This window comes from Ciconia boyciana, chromosome 6 (assembly GCF_034638445.1).
Source record: "Ciconia boyciana chromosome 6, ASM3463844v1, whole genome shotgun sequence".
NCBI lineage: Eukaryota > Metazoa > Chordata > Aves > Ciconiiformes > Ciconiidae > Ciconia > Ciconia boyciana.
This window is the reverse complement of record NC_132939.1, coordinates 41,993,605-42,015,455: the sequence shown is the minus strand read 5'-3', so window position 1 is coordinate 42,015,455 and position 21,851 is coordinate 41,993,605. Positions and strand designations below refer to the sequence as shown.

The 21,851-nt window shown below is 37.0% G+C and overlaps 1 protein-coding gene across 1 annotated transcript in view; it reads right to left on the bottom strand.

Annotated features, from left to right (window-relative positions):
* Positions 1-21,851, bottom strand: part of AKAP6 (A-kinase anchoring protein 6) — a 227,162-nt gene that overhangs the window by 8,079 nt on the left and 197,232 nt on the right. The window contains exon 11 of the mRNA XM_072865482.1: positions 16,592-16,807. Within this exon, the coding sequence (XP_072721583.1) occupies positions 16,592-16,807 (216 nt within the window). The remainder of the gene's footprint in view (positions 1-16,591; positions 16,808-21,851) is intronic.

Below are 21,851 nucleotides of genomic sequence, written 5' to 3'. Positions count from 1 at the left end.
TAAATCTAATGTATTTGAAAGTGCTGCTTTAAGGAGTTTGGCTATTCCTAATTTGAACCCTGAACTATTTTGCTCAGGACAGTATTCCCATTTCAGTAGCATAACTCATGTGAGCAAAGTTAGGTGTGCACTTAAATGCTTGTAGGGTTGGTATTTAATGGTTAAACAGTTAATCTGCTGAAAATGTTAATGGGAAGAAATAAGACTATTAAGCCAAACAAAGACATTTCCTCAACCCCAGTGCTCCTTAAGGAAAAGTCTCAAAAATGCATTTTTTCATTTGTTTCCTTTACTAAAACACGGATAGTTTTGCTTTTTCTGCAGCAAATTTTATTAAACAATGATGCTCTGTTTCGGCTTCATTTGCATGTGCTACTCCAGTACAGATACTTTGTGTTGGTGAAACAGGCCTGTAATGTAACCCCTACGTACCATTATATTTTTTTAAAGGAATTAACATGAAAAAAAGAGCTTTTACAATAATAAATACAAACTCTGTTCCTCCCTCCCCTGCAACATATCCTTCAGTTGCTGTGGACAAATTATCCAAACTCAACTGCACTTAGGGGCCAGGGGAAAAAGAAAGAGAAAGAAAGAAAACCATCCCCCATCTCCAGGAATGCGTGCACATTCAAGGAAGACAAACATGATTTTGTCTTTTGAAAAATGCAAGCATGCCAAGTACTTCTGCTGAGGGAAATAGTCATGTGTACAGTACCCACTTCACCTCTGCTTCACTTAAGTTCATTTTCTAAGTGGGGTTCCCTATGCCATAGCCAACAAGAAAACTGTCCCTATTTCCCAATACCAACATTTTAATATGCACAAGCATATGCATAATATTCCACATGCATAATATTGAAGTGACCTGCACATTACAATATGGTCTCAAAATATAGGGAAGCAGTATGCTTTATCACAGATCACAGAGAAACTGATCATAAACATACATATTTGTTACAACTGCAGTTAAAAGAAGAAGGTACGTGTTTATTTCCTAGGTAAATAAGATCCAAAGATGTGGTTCATACTTTCTCTTGCTTCATTTTACAATTATTATTGCCTGCCTCGATGAAATAATATCCTCAGTCCTGCACACGCAGAACTTGTGCTTTTCTGTTAGGCGTTATGGATGCTTACGGGTATTGCCAAGGTCCTACACAGGTGGTTGTATGTACAGATTCCTGTACCACAGCAAGGACACTGACTTCACCTCTGCTCTCTGCAGTCACAGACGTCACCTGTAAGGGTCTCACTGCAGGCTGGGTCTTATGGGAATAACTGGGGTTCCACCATTGCTCAGGTACCTGTCTTTATGATGATGTTTGAAGTTCTCTGATAATGCTCAGAAATAAAACTCCAGAGGATAGGATTGTCATATCCAGGTTTTAAAACTGATAATTTTCTTTATCATGATGGCGGTTTTGTGGGCACATCTTCTAAGCAACAAATGAAATAACTGCAGTGACATTTTAAGAGGATGCCCAGCTGGAAACTATTAGTCCTTACTAGTAGTAGAAGTGTTTTAAAAAGTCAGAGAAATTGGCCATTCTCTAACCATTCTTCTGCTATTTAAATGTCACTTGATGATGCTAGGTAACACTCTGGGGTCAGTCATGCCTGCACGTGAGTCCTATAAGGGTCTTCTAACTTTCTTGGTAAGCCGCCTGCAGTACCAGATGGCCAAAAGAAAGAGTGAAAGGCTCCAGCCCCTCCATCACACACCAGTTGGTGCAGACAAGCCTGGCTGGAACAGAAGGTGAGCTGTGTCAGCAGAAGGCCTGCAGGAACCAACTTCTATCACAGAGCAAGGCAAAAGCAGGGACTCAACATGTTTAGTCCCTGCGCTGTGCCCAGAGAATCACTGCTAACACACTACCCATTATCCATTTTCCAGCCTCTATGGAAGGAGTGGCCTCCTTTTTTGCCACCGTATCCTTATATGGCTTTCTAACATCTCTGGTTCTCATTTGCTGAAGAAGCCCTTTAAATGTTACTAGAGAGCAGAAGAACATCTATAACATTTTTATATCGAATCATGTTGTCATCCAAATAGGTTTACAATCCCAGACCTATATTCCAAGTTGTGTATTTGGGTTATTTTTGCTTTTTTTGTGATGAGAAAACCTGGCTACATGGCATATTTTACTGACTGTTGTTTCTGCTGCTTTGTAGTTTACTTTTCATCTGTCAAGAGGTTACATGACAGGATTTTTTGCCCTTGAATGTCATTTTGGTCTCACCTTTACTTCAGAGGAATATATGATTTTCTTTGTGCAAGAATCCAACACAAGCCCTTTATGAAACTCTTAAAAATATTCCTAGCTTTACCCAACCCAAAATGTTGCCATGCACACCTAGTTCAGAAAAGAGCAAATCCTGGCACTCTACCTCAGTTACACACCCATGTAAGTCTCAGAATTTGACCCGAGTCAAATTCTGCCATCCAAGCCAAGTCTCAGAATTTGACCCAATCAAAGATCAGTCTTTGTGGTTAAGACAAAAAAAATCCACCAAAATCAGGAAATCTGTGGAATCGACCATGCTTAAACAGTTTTAACTATTGCTTGTCTACACTGCAGAAGTTCAGCACAATTTTTCACTGGTACATCTGTATTGACGACAAATCAGTTGCATTCTGCATTCAGATGCCCATGAACAAAGTTGTACTAGCAAAGCTACAGTGACATAATAAAATCACTATGGTTTTGTCTTTGACTAGTTAAGAGGTCTGCATACTGGTTAAGAATACTTTCAATTTAGTATCATTTACATTAGAACTGGTACTCCTTTAATGATGTACTCTCAGTTAAACCAGAACTCAGTGGACACTATGAATGGACTCAGAAGACACAATAGCCAACTCCAGTCTACAACAGGCACATCGGGACACCTGGAATCACAGAGTTTTTAAGAGCTTTGTTTCAGCAGAAATGAGTGTTGGTGAGAAACACTAAAGAGTGAGAATCACCATAGAAACAGATAGATATAAGGTACAAAAGAATAGGACATAAGCCCTTGGGAGCTTGACCTTAGGAGAATCCTAGAAAGAAAGTTTTCTCACTGACAGCTGGAGGAGAGAGGCTTGAATTTCCAAATAAAAATTCTTCCTGTATACTGGAAAGGGAGACTTTATCTATTATTTATGAATAACAGGACTGCATGAACAGTATCTGGCTCTACCATCAGTTTCTCCTCCTCAAGAAGCAGTTGAGAGACTACCAAATTTAGCCTAATTCATGTTATCAAAGAGAATGGACTCTTTTTCCCCCCCTATTTAAATTTTCAACACAATTTCTTTGTAATCTCAGTTCAGGCACTTCCTGAAGTCATTGATTCACCATCTGTGAATTTGGGATATTGACTAGAGGGGAGTCAATAAGCAAGCATTGTGAAGTCAAAGGCTAGAAGAATGCTGTGTATTATAAGTACTTGCACAGTCTGCCTACCTATGGATTTCCAAGTGTTAAGTTAAATGCCACAGTTGTCAATACGTGGCAGAGAGTTCTCCTGGAGATGAATCAAAATTACAATGGTAAGCACCTTGAGGCTACAACAATACAACTACTCCTTGCCATTACACAGCCTATATCTAAGAAGAACTGCTTTTCAAATGTTACAAAATAGAAACACTGGCCTTATCTGCAAGTATAAGAGGTCCCTAGGAGAGCGCTTTCACAAAGATCATCTCATCCTTGAACTTCCAGATTTTTTTTCTCGTCTCCATCACTGGTAAGTGATGATGTTTATAGTTTTCTCTGCACATAATAGATGCCAACACAGCCCTGCAGCTGGCTGGAAAAAAAGGATTGGAATTTTCAGTCTAATCTAGCATGTTGAATAGATCCTGTGCAATGTCTGAAGTACCAGTCTTAGATGCACATTTTGGTTTGGTCACTTGAGAAATGATTCAATATAAGCATATTTTGTAGAAATTCACTTAGAAGAAGACAAAGGAATGGACAACTATTATCTTGTTATGGTGAGAGTTTTATATTTGCCTGCCTTAGTTTGGCTGAGTACAAAATTACAATGGGGAGTACCTCATTATTACAAATGTTGCCATTGTTCAACTTTCTTCTATTACAGAGAGTTTATTTTAAATGTTACACAGTTTAAACTTGGTCTCAAATTGGAACATAAACTGAAGATTTAAGGCTATCCACAACGGCTATTTTCAGTGCTAGTGAGGCACAGAAAGTCCAATGAATACTAAGAGTTTACAAAGTGGCATAATAACTGAGGGGCACAGGGCTATTAGTATTAACGTTATTAGTATAAGTGTTGTTAATATACAACTTTAAAGTCTAGAGCTCAAAGTCTTTCATGCAGCAGCTCAAGTTTGTACCGAAACTGAATGTTTGACATGCACCTTTTGTGTAATGCTTAGAGATTTTGGAACAGTTTATGGTATTTGCTTTCACACTGAAGCAATATTTTCCCCCCGCCCCCTTTTAAAAATAAAAAAGGATTTTTAAAATAAAGCATCTTTCTGCATTGTTCAGTAAACCTGCTGGATGAGCTGTGACTCCATAAAGTTTAGGAACTCATTTATTATGTTGGTAGATCAGACACTGCATTTATTCACACAGTGCATCTCTAAAACGTAGCTTTCATTAGAGCTGTGGGGAGGCCCCGTCTTTATCCCTTCACTCGAGAAGGTGAAGCTCAAGAAGATAATTAACCATGAAACAATGAGGAGGCTTGCTGGGTAAGCACTAGTGTGAAAACAGTTACTCCTCACAAAAGAGGGGAAATTAGCTGGCTGGATAAAAAAGGAAGTGTCAGACTGGAAGACTGAAAGGACTGCCAGCATAAGTAGATAGCTCTATGCATCATTAATGCAATTTTTTAAACACTTAAACTTCACTGCTTTCTAAATTTAAATGCATTTAAATGCTATGTGTTAGGGGAGATTAATATGCCATTTTAAAATAATTTCTCTTAAACTTTCCATTTTCACGTTTCACCAGTTTTAGTCACCCTTCCCATGTATGAAAAAATCACTGCCTCTTAGTATTGTATTCTTGTTTACAAAGCCAATGTAAACAGAGTGTTCTAAAAAGATTCAGTTCATTCATTGTATTTTACAAGCCTATTATTTTACATTAATACAGATATTTTTATGAACAAAAGTGTGTTTTGATTTTACTGTTTCACAGAGTAAAGACTTATGATGTGTGTTTCCTTTCAAAACTTCCTTCTACTTGAACAGTGTTCCCTGAAGCAGCCACATTTTTGGCAGAAATTCAGTTATATGCTATGCCAAAAGAAATAGAATAAACAAACACTGCTTAATGCAGCTGGCTAGGTAATTTACATATTACTGCACACCAAACACGAAGACCTGAATATGGATTAGAGCTACAACGATGACACAAATGTCTTATATGTAAGGAGAAATAAAATTCAGATCATCATTGCTAATAATTTACATTTTATTATTTAATGTCTATTATAGTACCTCTGACACATAAATGTATGTACATATTTAAATATTAAGTAGATGTATGTATTATATTTTCTGTATATTTTACAGAAAAATCTGCTAGAAATATCTTGAAAAACTGTTAAGTGAGTACATTTTTCAAAGTTTTCTTCTGGTGAAAGCAGACTACCTAAATGACCCCATCCCAGTCTTTGGAAATAGCGAAAAAACAAATACAATGAAAACCTTCTAGGCACTCCTTAAAACTTATTTGCTATACATACAAATACAGTATAGGTAGGCCTTCAAATCTGCAAGTTCATGTGCTTTCAAAAAGCATCTGTCATTCTGGGTGAGATGAACAGTCCATTCATCTGAGTCCATCTCCTGCAGTGGCCAGTACTGAACGTTTATGGAAAAGTTAAAAAATCCCTAAACACATAGAATGGTATACAAGCTGCCATCCTAAATTTGAGAAGCCAGTCTGTGGGGACTTTCAGAGATGGAATTTAATAAGCATTAATTGATGTCTCCTCCATTAATTTGTCTAATTACTTACTGAACTCATTTGTATTTTTGCTATCCATAACATCCTGTAGGAACAAGTTTCAGTTTTATTATGCACAACATAAAAATAGTATTCCCTTTTGATTGTTTAAGTCTCCTGCCTGACAATTTCATTGGGTACCTTTTACTTTGTGTGTTAAGAAAAAGAGTGAATAATTATACCTTGTTTATTTTCATGCATTTTTTAAATAGTCTTTTATTGTATTCCTTTCTGCCTACAGCTGATGCAGCTCCTAGAACATCCTATAATATTGAACAATGAAACAGTGATTATACATATTTTTACTGAAGGTCCTGCAAATACATTTTCACAATGGCTGGAGGATTGGGACCCTACCATCCAATATGGAAGGCCCTTGTAAGATGGAAATAACTGCTGTACAGGCTGTTAGAAAATAAGGTTTCTTCCTCTCTTTCTAAAAATTTTTTTTTGAAAACTCTTGAAACAAAATATCAGAAAATTAGCTTCAATTCCACTCACATACCATTCCTTGCAGAACGGGGGTCATTAGAGATGCAGTGCAACAAGTCATTAAATTAATTAAAAAATCACAAGTTTGTGACTTTTGTATTTCTCTTAACTCTACTTTTTAAAACAATGCTGGCCTGAGTCACGATCTTATGATTAGTGGATATTAGGCATCTGAATAAAACACTGACTTCATCCTGTAATCTGAACACAATGCACTGCAATGAGAGTCACTATCTGCTGAGCACTTCTAAATATCTGGCCCTATACTTAAGTGCTTAAATAGGAAGCGATTTTTTTAAAAATAAGATCTCTGTCCTTGAAAATAAAAACCTAGCCATTTTTTCTCTTTCTTTTTTAATGAGTTATTTTTGCCATTTAAATGGTGTTTGACACTTCTTTCAGCATCTGCATGCATTCGAAACATCAGTTTCCAATTTCTGAATATTACATATTTTCCTACTAAAACTGATTATTCCTGAGAATTCACTTGAAGATTTTATGCCTCTTACAGTTCTAATGAATGTTTCAGGAGCAGGGAATGTCTTTTTATCGAAGCTGTGGAAAGTGCTTTACTCACAGTGTTTCAACCATTATTTAATTTGTAGCACAGAAAAAAAGATGAATAGTTTGACAGATGGTTGGTAGAATGTATGCCACCACACTTTATAGACCTAACCCTGCTACTGTAATGTTGACTTTTCCTATTATAAAGTTATAAAGCTCACATTTCTAGATTTTATAGGATTGAATTCTGCTGTCCCAAACCCTGAATTTTTGTAATTACTTGTTGAATATTTATTTTAAAGAATTGTGACAAGTTGATTTACTAATATTGTAGTTATCTATAAATACAAAGAAATTAAGAATGTTAGATACACCACCAATGAGGGTCAAATGCTATTACCCATGAGAGATAGGACAGTGTTTTCACGGTCATATGTTGAATTAGAGAGCCGTGTGATAAACTGGCACTTTTGAAGGCCTCACTGCCATTTGAAATCTTTTGCAGATTTGTAAACACCAACCATTTAAAAAAATCAGATCAGCAGAGAAGTATTACCAACTTTCTACCAGCTATGAAATTCCCTCACCGAACTCCAAAACAGCACCAGTCTGAAACACAGAGTCGCCAGTAGACAGCTGAGAAACAGAAGTATCTTCCGGCTGCATGGATGAACACAGAAGCTTTGTATATCCCCAAAAGAAAAGATTTCCAGCTTCTCACTGGGTAACACAGCACCACTGACCAGCCTTGAAAGTTCCTGTGATACAACAGTTTACAGTGTTTAGGCAACTTTAAAATACGTCAATTTTCCCTCTCTCTGAATTTATACATTTGAACAGATTAAAACTGCATTAACCAGAAAAGGAATACAAAAGAAGTCCAAAGGAGTAATCCGTTTTAAATATAAATATATATAGATGTAGGTGTAGATCCAAAACTTTGTGGCACTGAGACAGCAAGTTTATGTAATTCTTCCCCTAATATAATAGAGCATAACAGAGAAAAAAATTCAAAGTATCTGTGAATTAAAGAGAAGACTTGTCAGTCACTGAAACAGACTGCTGACAGGATACTACCAAAAAACATAAGTACAGACACAGTATTTTATACCCAATTCAGACTTTATGCTTTGAGCTAATTATAACTCCCAGCACCTAGCCCTGTAATACTGTGATCATGATATTTTCTGCCTTGAATACCTGAAGTCAGTTTTTCACTGTAGTATGAGCTGTGGACAGTAGTTATACATGATCAAGCAACCATGTTTGGTTTAAAAATAATGCTGGGAAATATATGCTTTATTTATTTATTTTGCTTTTGTAGCCTTTTTGTTTAAAATTCATGATCAGCCATTGTGAAGCATTCCCAGTCTCATAAAGAAACCTGTCTTCTAAAAAAGAAAGTAAACTCCAAACACTGCACAGAAATGTTGTGTGCTTTGTCAAGAAAAAAAAATCAAAGGGGGCTTGGGGTAATTAAGTATTGCAGCAATTGATTTTCTCATTAAAATAACTCTTTACTCTTAATGTAATTTCATTTATCTTCCTGTGCTCACACCACCAACAAAAAAGCAACTTTCACCTCTCATGTTACAAAGTTTGCTGGGTACCCTGGAGAGGGCAACATAACTAAACGTGTCTGCAGAATTACCACGGAGTCACAGAAGAGAAACATGCATCTCAAAGAAGTATATTCACTCCAGTCGAGGTGGATGGTGATTGAAACCTGCTACTGTAGGACTGTGGTTGAACAAGCTACAAGAAATGTTCTTGGAGGTTTCATTATACTGGAAACTACAAATTCGTACACAATCGACACCATCAACATTAGCAGGAAATGTTGTATGTCTGGAAATTTCAGTGCAGAGAAAAGGACTGAAAGAGCAAGAATGCTGAACTACTCTTTCTGCTCCAGGTGGTTCACCTTATGGAGCACTGGAAGAGGCTCCACAGGAAAGCCTATTCCTAGCGTTGTCCGTACTGAAACTGTGCTACACGTGAAGACTTTCTATGCAGTGCTCCCTTTTCGTTAACAGAAAAGAACAAAGGTCACACAAGCAACAAGGTAGAATTGGTGAGTACATTTGCTCTCAACCTTAACTGTTCAGCCTACTCCCAAATCATCTTCTGGAACTCTAGAGAAAGTTAGGAGTATGTACCTTTACTTTCCATCCTGTCCAGGGGGAGAGCTCAGGCTTACTGTGGCTTAACATAGATTGTGAAATAGTAAAATAGGGCTGCCTTAGTCTCTGGAGTCTGGATTAACCATTAGCCTCTCCTTGCCTAATCCAACCAACAACTAAAGAGTCCCATAAAGTGATTAAAATTAGAGCAACAGCTAAAAGCATGACTTGGTGGCAGTGAGCTCAGATGATCACCTCCGAAGGTTTGCTCTCCCAGAGGACTGGAATTTGTTCTGGTTTGGCTAGGGTTATGAGTTTGAAGATATCCTTTGGGCTTCCTATCATTTTACAAAGCCATTGGAAAGCATGACAACATCTGCCAGAGGTGAGGGAAACAGCTGAATAATTTAGCAGATTCATAATGTTGCATGGAATATTTCACCTCCGGATTGTTACCCTAAACTGTTAGTTAGTTGTGACAGAAAGTTTTGCAGTCTGTGAGGATGGAAGAGACCTCTGTGAAAAAACTTAAATGTACTCTTTTTTTCTTTCTATTCACTCTAAAAAGATACCACTGCAGGTGACCACTCAGGAGATATTCTCAGGAATATAACATAGCATTTATCTGAATGTTTAATTAATTTTGACTAAACTCCACTGAGTCTGCAATTTTTTACCAAGATCTGCTCAACAAGAAGGATTTAACCAGTTTTAGTTTTGCCAGATCATCCAGATTCTGCATACTGCCATGATGGCTGCCATCATAACTATGGCTGGTCCTCAAGAAAATTATGAGAAATACAGAATTTCTTGCAAGAATGTGGGGCATACCACGTATCTTCAGTTAAAGTCCAAGAAAAATTTAGACCTGTGTTCACCATTTATGTAACTTTCTTTTAGATCCCACAGATAATTATTCCATGTCACAAATCAGACATGCAATGCAAACCAGAAGCTCAAAAACACATGCACCTCAAGTACAAGGATGGTGCATCACATCACAGACTCTGCAATCAAATATCCATTCACTTTAAAAATATATATTTTAAGGAAGTGCCAAAGTGAGCAGTCTTCAGTGTTGAAATATGAGTAAAACAAAGTGACTGACAGAAACAAATACAAGCAATCAAGATTGAACTGTCATACACTACACTATGAAGAGGTCCAATATCAAAACAAAAATGTCTTGTGATAGATAATGAAAAAAACAATTTGTAAAGGTTCAAACATAAGTCATTAAATAATTACTTTGTGAGGGATAGATCATGTAATAGGTGTTCAGCACTTTACAACATGTAGTATGCCCTCCTCAGCCAATTAAGTTAATCATCACTCAGTACTTTGCTGCATTAGGCACTTCTGATTAATGTCTAAATTTTATGCAAGATTTTTAGCTAGATCCCACCTTACAAAATAATGGCTTGTGATAAAGGAAGAATCTTTTAGAAACCGAGTTTTTGTTTAGTGAAGCTATCTAACAAATAACTGAACAACGATAAATTCATTTTTTACCTCTGAAGGCAGGTTTTTTGTCTTTTTTTTTTTTTAATGCTTAGAACAAGTGTCAGTCCATGGCTTGAAAAAATATTGCACCAGTGAATTAAATATAGAAAAGTGAAGGTGAGACACCATGCCTAGCATTATTAAAAACTGTTTTCTTTTCCAGAAAGCATCACAGAAACAGATAAAGACAGAAAAGGGATAAAGATACCAGATCAAGAACAATATAGTATTTTTAAATAACTTGTTTTTCAAAGTGCATTATAAAGAATGAAACCAAGAGGAAGTTGGAAAAATTCCTAAACAGAGCTTTAAGCAGGCTCTTTACCTCCTAAGAAACAAGCTTGTGGAAAAGAGAGAGGTGCCTTTTTTTTTTTTTTTTTAAAGTGAGCTGTCTCACCATTGCAGATTTTCCCAAGTCCTTACAACTCTAATTAAAATGTGGTAATTGGTTATGTTACCTCAATTACCATGATGCATGGACATTCATGCAAAGCGACACCAATTGAATCCCTTGGGTGTTATACCCCAAGGCCATCCCATTTATTGTGGCCTTATTATTTTCAATTACGTGGCTGGATGTACAGCATACTTTCAAGGCAATACAGATGGGGGTTTTGCTGGACATACAGTGTAGTGTACACATGGGATGACTCAGGAGAACAAGAGAAATAAAAATAATTTTTTTCTTGAAGCATAGTAGTGAACTTAGTGATCAGACAAATGAATATTTCATACATTTTAAGGACAATGTGAGAATTACAGCACCTTAACCCAAATTGCCTTAGCTCAAAATCTCCATTTTAAAAGCATGATTAATACTGTCCCTTCAATAATTAGCCCTCTCTGTTGAATAAGAAAAGAGATTGTCTGCTCCATAAAACAGATATGTTTCTCATTCAATGAATGAGCAGTCTGGAGAAAAAGCAGTTTCTCCGGTCACTAAAAAGGCAGGAATATTGAATTGCAATCTAAGAATTAAAATCCATTAGAAACCACAGTTTTGCCTCTCTCTCAGCCATAGCAGTACAACAGTTTTATATACTCCAGTATTGGTAAAACAGTCCCAGAAAAGTGAATTTCTATGATCATCTCATTGTAGCTTTTTATACAGAGACGTATCTGACCTGGACAGGACATCCCCGAACTGTGAACATCTGTAGCTGCTGGAATAATCCACTGAGGCTAAACGCATAACTTACATTGGGTATACCACTGGCTGAGCAAAAGAAAAAAAAAAATTGCATAAATTACGTATTCTTCCTTTGACTTAACTGTTGTAAACTTGTGGGCATGACCATGACTGAGTCTGTCCCAAATAATTTTTTAACTGTTCCATCTTTCAAGTAGAATAGACCCTCTAAAGGAAAGTGCATAGTGAGTTAAAGCTTCTCCAGCTGTTGAGCAGGAATTTTAGATGGCAATTTTGGGTTTAGCTGACTTAAGATTGTTGCTATTGCTGTTGCAATTGCCAGACAGACTCCTTTTTCTTTTAAGATGATTGCCAGTAGGGTCTTGTTAGGCAAACTATAAGGCATCTGTGTAATTATGAGGCTAAAATTTAGGTGACATATAACATTATATTGGCAAACTATGGAATGATAAATCTGGGGGAAAAGAATTTACCACAAAAAAACAGATGGGGGAAATAAAAATCTCTTTTGCTAAAACAGATTAGGACTGCTTCCAGTAACAGACAAGTGTCCTACTGTTTTTAAAAAGTAATCTTTGTTTTTTTCATTGTATGAATACTTCATTCTTCATAGCTAGATTAACCTACTGAATCTAACTACATTTCATCCTTCTGGAGTGATTCTTATTGATAATTTCACATTCTAGACATAACTTTTGGTTTATGAGAAGGACATCTTTTACCAGACTTTAGGTGCTTGTAGTACATGTTAATGTCTTGTTATTTGTAAACTTATGGTGCCCGCTATCACAAAAATTGAGCAAAATTAAACGCTGCTGAAAACCATCAATGAAGGCAAACAATTCAAAAGAAACCTAAAAGCCTCTTGTGGTTAATTCCAGCATACCTTTGTAATGCTATAAGTGGCCCAGATAAGTGACTGAATGTAACAAGTGGCAGAAACAGGACAAAGGCAGATCCCAGTACTCAAATTAAGAAGACAGGAGAAGATGCAAGGGACTCTTGTACTTATATGAGGCAATATAATAATTTGGGCTATCTTATTTACTGTCAGCAAGTCAAATGCCATGAATGAGTCAGATGCCATCAGGGTATAAAAACATCTCATTTGTTTTCATAAATTACAGTATTTTGTGGGCAACCACAAATAAAGACTTGTTACCAAGGGATACTGTTTATGTGCCAAGACTGGCACACCATCAAATACAGGGAGATAGGGAAGCAGAAGAAACAGTCCTGGTACCTACCCAAGAAATGACTACACAGGAACTGAGTGAAAAGGAAGGCTAGAAAATGCCAACTCAGGCCAGGGAAGACAAAGAAACCTGAATCCTGCAGTGGCTGGGGCATCTTTAAATGTTGAGAATACAGATAGTTTTAGCAATGTGAGAAACTTGTAGACACTGACATACTTCAAAGAATCATATTATTATAAACAAGCCTGGGATGAGAGGTTCCAAAACAAAACAGCCCACAGTGAAAATTAGATGATCACCATGATAGCTCTAAATGGCTGCCATTTCTCAGCAGAAAGAATGGTACCCCCCCCGCCCGGTGAAAGTCAACTCAGCCCAGCACATAACTCCAGACTACCTCAGGCCAAGTGGGAACAAAGCAGCATGCACCTTGTGAAGTTCCAAGCATCCGAATATCAAGCAAGGTGCAGTACTAATACCCTCCCCATGCCTCAACTCCTGATTGATTGCAATCCCAAACAGAAACACAAGACTTACTTTGCTCCTGCTGCAAGAGCAGCACCAAGCTCTGATTAGGTCATAACAGTTTATTTAGAGGAACTGCAGCTACAAACAGCAAACTGCTTCCACACGGCAGCTGCCCACATGCAAAAGGAGATAATATGCTTTCACTACAGTAACTTGGACCTCTTTCAGCTTTCTCTAAGCTATCTCACAAATACAACTTGTTTCTGCTCCAAGTTCAATAGAAGATATATATTTACTACAACAAAATGATAAGTTTTGTAGATGAAAAAGGCAGTTCATCATCTTTGTAGTACTTTACCTTTTAGAGAAATATAGTAGAAACCCAGTCCAATCTCTCTTGGGCAGTTATAGACCTAACAGATACTCAGCCTCTAGCAACCAAAATTCAGGATTCTGAGAACTACTTTTTGGTTTGTCTGTTGCCTAATACTGCACACATTTGTTCTTGAAGCTCCAAAATTCAACTGTTTTTTCTACTGCTGGTCAGCTCATTAAACATTTTGTGTAGCACTGACTAGCAGTTTACTAGAGCTATTGATGTAATAATATATTAGTAATATGACTAAAAATATTCTGAAGATGGAACTATCACAAAAATATAACCAGCATTTCTCAAGAGAATTAAAAAGCTTTCCTGTTATATTTTCTTTTTTTGTTTAACAACCTTTTCTATTCCTCAGTCTCATATTCAACCCATTCACTTGCCCAGCTTATTTCACTGCTGACTTCTCTTCTGTTCTCATTTCTTGCTCTCCCAGATTCATTATCATCAAAACTCAAGAATGTTGTCTCTCTGCCACTGGTGAGATGGCATCTGTCTTCTTTTATTTCTTGACTTTCTTCTCATTTAAATGTGAATGTATTGTTTAAACCTTCTACCTCCAGTTTCTATTCAGCTTCATTCTGTATCCTCACTAATTCTGTTTCTTCCTTTAATTCCACTGAAATTTCTGTAACATTTTCTCATGACTTTTGTTTTACCAGCTTCTGTTTTACTTTTGACTCCACTTGATCAGATTTTCAACAAATTACTGCCTTGGATTTTTCTGCTCTGTAGATTCTTTTTCTACCTTCTTTGTGGTTTTTTGCTAATCATACTTCCTTCATCGTCTGCTTTACACTGGATTTGAACAAGCTTTTTTCCTTACCTGCTTCCCTTTCTCCTTTTTAGATGATAATATACATTCAGATACCTGCAGTTCCCATCTCTGGACTGAGGGTTCAGGTAAACTCCTTTTCATCTAACCCCGCTCTTCTACCTGTCTGTGAAATATCTCCATCTTAGTGTCCATTAATATAAACTAAGCACAGACAAAATGGAACTCTTGCTCTGTCCTTCCCAAATCTCCTCTTTTCTTCATGCTCTGTCAGGATGACTGTTCTCCCTCTGGTAATCTGCATCAGCTGTGACATCTACAGCTCTCACTAGCTCTATGAGAGGAATCTCAGTGTCATTAAGATTTGACTTTTTTCTGCTGGTCATATAGTGAAAGCTCTTTGTTGATCTCCTTGATTGTTTCCAATAGCATTCCTCTTCAGTTGATGCTTCCCTCTCTGCACATAGATCAGTAAGGAAAGGCTGAAAAATAATCTTTTATTTTCTTTATGCCCTTGTACAATCACATGTAGCTTCATAATTTTTACACTTCTTCCAACCAGATCAAATTTTGAGGGCATAACTGACTTCCCAATTATCTGCACTTCTTACATTGTCAGTTGACTACTCCCAGGCTTATAACAGCAACATTGACACTCCATCTGCTTTTCAATGATGTCTTCCTTCCATGTTGCCTCACACAGAGACATGCTCTTTTTGTCTTGGCCTGAAAGTCTATTAAAACCTTGTTCCTTCCTCAAGTCCCATTTCTATCTCAATACCTAAAGCAAAGCAACCAATAAACCAAACAGGCAGAGGAGTGCTCCTACTTTATAACATTTGATAAAGGTAGGCAGGCAACAGATTATTATTACCTTCAATGGTGCACTTCACAGCATGCTCCTCACTAACTCACTGTTTCTTGGCCTGTTTAGACTAATAGTATTTTCACTCAGGAACTGCTAGTGTTTCTGAACAATGTCTTGTATATCTTCATGCTACACTACCATAACTGATCAAGAGAATTACAGCTTCTGTTATTTTTGTAAAGGAACTTTAACAAAAAGAAGTCAAAAATAGTATTTCACTGTTAGTCAGATAATTGTTAGGAAGCATGTAAGTGTCAAGCATTTTTTCCTTTTATTTGCATGATATAAACCTAAAAAATTATGTAAGCTAAATATATGTCACTTGTTCTCAAATCTCATCAAGGCTCTTCAGTGTATGCACTACATAGGGTTATCATTGCTGTCAATGTAGCTGCAGTATTCAGACTTCAGCATTATGATAGTAGCACAAAACATGCTGAGCCAATTCATCCATTACAGTCAATAGTGTTACAGTAGGGATTATTTTGTTCCCCCTATGGTTTATTGTTTAAATGTAGATACTGCTTTGTCATATAGTTTTATGCTGTAGAAAACCTGTCTAATTTATGCCACTTAATGGATGGTTTAAGCAGAATGCTATTTTGCCTCTTAGGAATCATTTCCCTGAGATAAAAGAAAATTAATGCATTTTACTTATATTCAAATAACACAGAATTGTATATTAATCACATACCCATGGCATTCTATGTGAAATACACATCTACTGCTGGGATGCTAATTAAAACCAGTCTTACTTACACAGAAAATACTTTTTCTGAAATATATTTACAATCATAAATATATTGTAAATATATTTCTTTGGGCCCAGTCTTTGGGCCCAGTTCTGTTAGGTACTGAGCAACTTGGCAACAGGAGAAGATTGTTTTCATTACTTGACGGGATCAGATGTGATGAGATTAAATATCCAGCAAACAGAACATGTATATTGTGAGTTTATCTTAGTAATCAGTTTTGTCCATAGAATACAATGTTTTGTGAAAAACTACAGCTTCACTTGTTGGCAGTAAATACTAGGAATGGCATCTTCAGTCAGAAGAAAACATTCTGAGATGAATGTGTTTGTCTTGCACTGAAAATGTGTCTCTCGTGAAGAATGAAACCCCATGAGATCTTTTTAAAGCATGCATCACTCACCGAGTCTTTTTCCAATCTCTTCTGTAGCCTTGTTTGCCACTGGACAGCTTGCATGACAATGGCTTCCCACCTCCTCTCAAGGTTTACGATTATCAACTGCATGGACTGGTGATCTGCATTTAGGTTGCAGGTCTCCTGGTCATCCAGGAGGTGCTGGCATAATCGCAGCACAGAGGCTACCCCACGACGTCTCTGTTTGATCTCACAGCATAGAGACTGCAGGACAGACAAACAACAGATGTCAGTGTGGAATACTTTGCAAATTAAAACTTTAACTATTATCTGATATCTAATGATGCCCAATTTCTGCCTTACAATAGTTTTTTCAGCTCTTCCATAAATTCCCATACTTAGTCTCAAAGCTTAATGTTTTATTTTCAGATAAACACAGTCTTAATCTTAATAGCACAGAAGGAGTAAAGCTACTTTCAGTCTCCTTCAAACAAATGCCATACATAGCTAACTGTCTCAATAATGTTGAAAGTTTTATGGGGCAGACTGGTTTGTTCTTCCCTTTTTTTCATTCAACTGGGACACATCTGAAATGAGTTACCCTGACAGTAATCAGCTTCAGAAATTCTTCAGGAAAAAATAGAGGAAAAAAATTGTATTAATGCAATGAGAATATATATATTTTTAGAAAAAACAATAGAAATTATGGGTCATATGTACCCTGTCAGAGGAGAAACCTTAAGGAAGGAGAAAATTCAGTATAAAATTATTTACAGATGTTTTTTGTTATAATATCTACCAGGGTAGTTCCATATTCAAGTAAATGTAGGAATACTATGATAACAGTATCCTTCTTAAAGGTGAGTGATTCACTGCATTTATTTCATCATACCGATTCCAGTGCTACCAAGAATGCAGTCTGACATGAACTGCATGATGGGAGACAATCGCTAAGCCCTAATATTGCTGAATATTGATGGGAGCCAGGCTAAGTTGGTTCTACGCCAGAAACCTAAGTAACTACACTGAGAATCTCATTGAATAGCAGTGTAAATAATGCATCCTACATGCCAAAACTAGAGGGAGATCTACCACCCAGAAGCACTTAATGGCATGGCATGCTTTCGAGCATGGTTTTATCCACAATCACACTCTACCGTCATTCAACATCAAATAAGGATTTTATTAACTCATAATGTGTTTTAAGAATAATATCTATGAAGCTGGGGTACACAAGGAAGAACGCATCTGAGGATGACTGCTTCAGCCCAGCTTCTGAGACCCTACGCTTTTATAGCTTTGCATGGTTCAAGTATTCAACTATTTTTATAGGCCTGTGCTACTCCTGAATTTAACAGGACTGTGCTCCACACGTGGAAGCTTTCCAGATAATTTAAATTGTAACTTGCCAACATCTGTTTCCCTCTGTGGGATGCCACAGATGAAAGTGCATGACCCCATGAGAAAATCTGAACTATCATCTTTTTTGAAGACAGGGTATTTGCCTTTAAGCTTCCAGTTAATCATAATAAGCAAACAAAAAAAGCCACCGCATCTCTCAAAGCTGTTCACAAGCGTTAACTGATAAAAAAATCAGGACCTGCCCTCCTGAATTTTATTAGCAAAACAATAACATTATATAGAAAGTGAATTCAAGGTCCAGATTTTCATATCACTTTTTCTTTAAAAATTGAAATTTATACTTAGAAGTGTTGTACCTCAAAGGAGTATTTTGCTGCTGGAAGTATGTGCTTGATCAATAATACTAAGCTAAAAGTCTGAAGGAAAACATTGGTATACACATCTAAAAATATATCTTTTCTTTGCCTATGGATAGTGTGCAAGCAATTTTTTTATTCAAAGCCTTCAAGAGAAATTATGATTAAACCCACAAACGTAGCTGAATTACTAATCTACTTTCACTGGCACAATTGGGCTGTTCTAACAGTTAACAGATTGCTTATTAATCAACAAGGGTAAACAAGACAATGCAATCTCATTTAAAGCGGAAGTTTTAATGCCTAAAAGTATTTGTGTTCAAAATGTTAATCCCGATAAGGCTTCATTAGAAGACATCTTAAAATGATTAAGTACATTTCATTGTAAAGTACACTGAGTAGTATATCAGCAGGTGGACATTTCATACAGATGTTCCACTTATTGATATAATGCATTCTATAGCTATTTAAATTACCCTAACTCTGTAATAGCTAGAATTCTATTACTTCTATAATGAGAGAACCCTGTACCTTTAATATTTCTGAATTTTAAATAAGGTGAATGACAAATTCCCAAACCACTATTTATGGCAAAATATGACCAGGAATTTTATTATTCAATTTATACCAGAGCTGCATTTTCACTTACATTTCCTGAACTTGCCCTTATTTATTTTCCTAGAGTTCATTACTAGTTTTCTACATAGTTCTTGATGTAACCACCATGTCTGGCACATTTCCTTTCTGATGCTGTTCATTAGCCTAACGTCACAACACAAAAAAACCAAACCAAACCAAACCAAATCAAACCAAACCATCTACCTAAAGTCAGGGTTCTTATTTTACGTTGTAAAACAGGTAAGCAATTCAGTTTTACGGAAGTGATGGTAAGTTATATACTGACGGCAGTCAAACCTATGTAGATCTGCATTAACTTCATGGAAGTCAATACAGCTCAGAAGCTGGCCCCATAACATTAACTTACCTTGATCTACCTGATTATGTCATCCCTTATAAATATTGTTCGTTTTTGATACAATACCATATAATATGATGAGGCAAGGAGTATTTCATTCATAAGCCATTATGTGGGAGTTTAACTGAGGCCTTTACATTGTGTTATCTGCAAGCAGAGCTACAGCATCCGTCATTTCTAATTTACATCAATTTTACACCAGCATAATAACAGTAGCTTTACTGAAGCTATTTCTGATTTACATGGCTGTGACAGTACAATTAGGCCTATGGCACTTTTGTTTCAATTTTATTACATGATATTATGGTTAATATTAAACAGGAGAAGAATGAAGTGCTTGTATCTTACAGCGTGTTGAAAGAGTTGGCTATAGTAACAATACTTTAAAAGCCAGAGAACTTAATCATGTAAAGACATCTTTAAACCCTATATAATAGCACTAGCAATAATGAATCTAAGCAGTACTAGGATTTGGTGTACAGTGTCCTAAAGGGACACAATAATTGCCGGCATCCTATGACATGACATCTCACAGCATTGTATATCCATCCACATTCTGCTATCGTTAAAATGGCATGCTTCTATAAAAACCCACCAATATGGCAATTGTACATGCAAAGTATCCTTCCAGGACTTTAATTATTTGCAAGGTACATTCTACATGGTGAATTAACAGCTATAATTCATGATTAATAAAAAAAAGGAAAAGAAAGATGATGAGTATTTCTACCGAGGCTTGCGCTTGATGGTCTACAGCTGCTACAGTAAGCTACTGATGGTTCAGAAAATTAGGTAATGATCTAAGAGTAGACTGAGGAGCATCACTTAGGCTCACTTAGTCTCCTGTGTGTGCAGAAGATTTGCTGAAGTATAGATTAAGAGATGAGACACTCTCAGTTGTGGTTCCTCACACTCCCATGTGTCCATTGAGCTGTGATAACTGTAAATACAATCCAAACCTTTGCAAATGTGGGAGAAACACATTCACTTAAATCATTTGCAGCAAGACTTAAATTCATGTATTTGACTTTTTGCTGCAGGCTAAGAGTATACACAGCAACAGCAGCTGCCGTGTATGAACTTGACTTTGTGTCTGAGTCCTTTGCTTTGCAACAGATAACCTGATAACATTGAGGTGTTATTCATTATAATGTTATTACGAGTCATATTTTCCCATACTGAGGATTCCTGTCTGTGCTGTTAGAATCTTGGAAGATTTTTCTTCCCTCTGCCTAGTCCTATTTTCAGTGCTTTGAAGTTATCACCCGCATAGCTAAAAAGGGCTAGCTGAAACTACTTTCACAGCTTGTTAATACCATGCCTTAAATCATCTGGAAAAGCCCCTGCTGAGTCGAATGACATCAAACACTCTTTCCAAGCCATGGGCTAATGGCACTATCTATGGGGATGGAAGTAGCCATGATCTGAACAGAAGGTGCTCTGCATAGCTGCCTGACTCCTAAGTGAATGGCATATGACCAGAAACATGTGTGCAGCTTTAGGCAGTGCCAGAGAGTGTGGGAGGGATAGAAAGGTGGGAAGTTGAGGAATATTAGAGCCCCTCAAGCCTCAATCCCCCTCCATCCCTCAGCCTTCCTGCAGTGTATCAGCACCTGAGCTGTGCCGTACAGCCTGCTCTGCATGACGGAAGGACATGGATGGGAAGTCAGCTTTCTCACACAACACAGTAGGTGAGTTGGCCACTGAAGCACTGTTACATCAAGGTTCTTGAGCAGGTGTTTAATATTAACCATTTGAAAGTACTAAGGTTCTCAGCGAATTCAGTGGGATGACTTGTGCTTAAAAATAGTTTAGAAGTCAGTTTAAGATTAGTTTAGTTCACTTAAATCCACATAATCCACATATAATCACTACATAAAATATTGAGATATGATTTTTGTAGCATCATTTATTACGTATTGTTTGGGGAATTCATTTTTATGTCATCTGAAGTTCTTTCAATCATTTCCATCTTTCTTGCTTTCACTCTACAATTAGGAATAATAAAGGTCCATGTAGAGGTGCCCAGAGCTTTGAAAATAGTTAGAAGATGACAAATGGTAACTTACACAGATGGATTTTCTTTGTGCTTTCAGGTTCAGAAGAAATGACAAGCTATACTGAGACAAATGCTATTTCTAGGCTTATGTTGTGTGTCTGTGTATGGGCAATACTGGGTGTTTTTAGGAAAACAAAAGAAGCTTGACTGCAGAGAAATCTGAAATGACCAGATCCAAGAGGAAGTTTCTGTCTAACCCTGGTCTGTGAAAGGCTTACTCTTTCTCCTTGTTACAGGATGTGGGTATGTGAGGGAGGGAATCATAGAATCATAGAATTGTTTAGGTTGGAAAAGACCTTTAAGATCATCAAGTCCAACCATTAACGTAACACTGCCAAGTCCACCTTTAAACTGTGACACCCTAAAGACCACATCTACACATCTTTTAAATACCTCCAGGGACAGTGACTCAACCACTTCCCTGGGCAGCCTGCTCCAATGCTTGACAACCCTTTCCGTGAAGAAATTTTTCCTAATATCCAATCTGAACCTCCCCTGGTACAACTTGAGGCCGTTTCCTCTTGTCCTGTTGCTCGTTACTTGGGAGAAGAGACC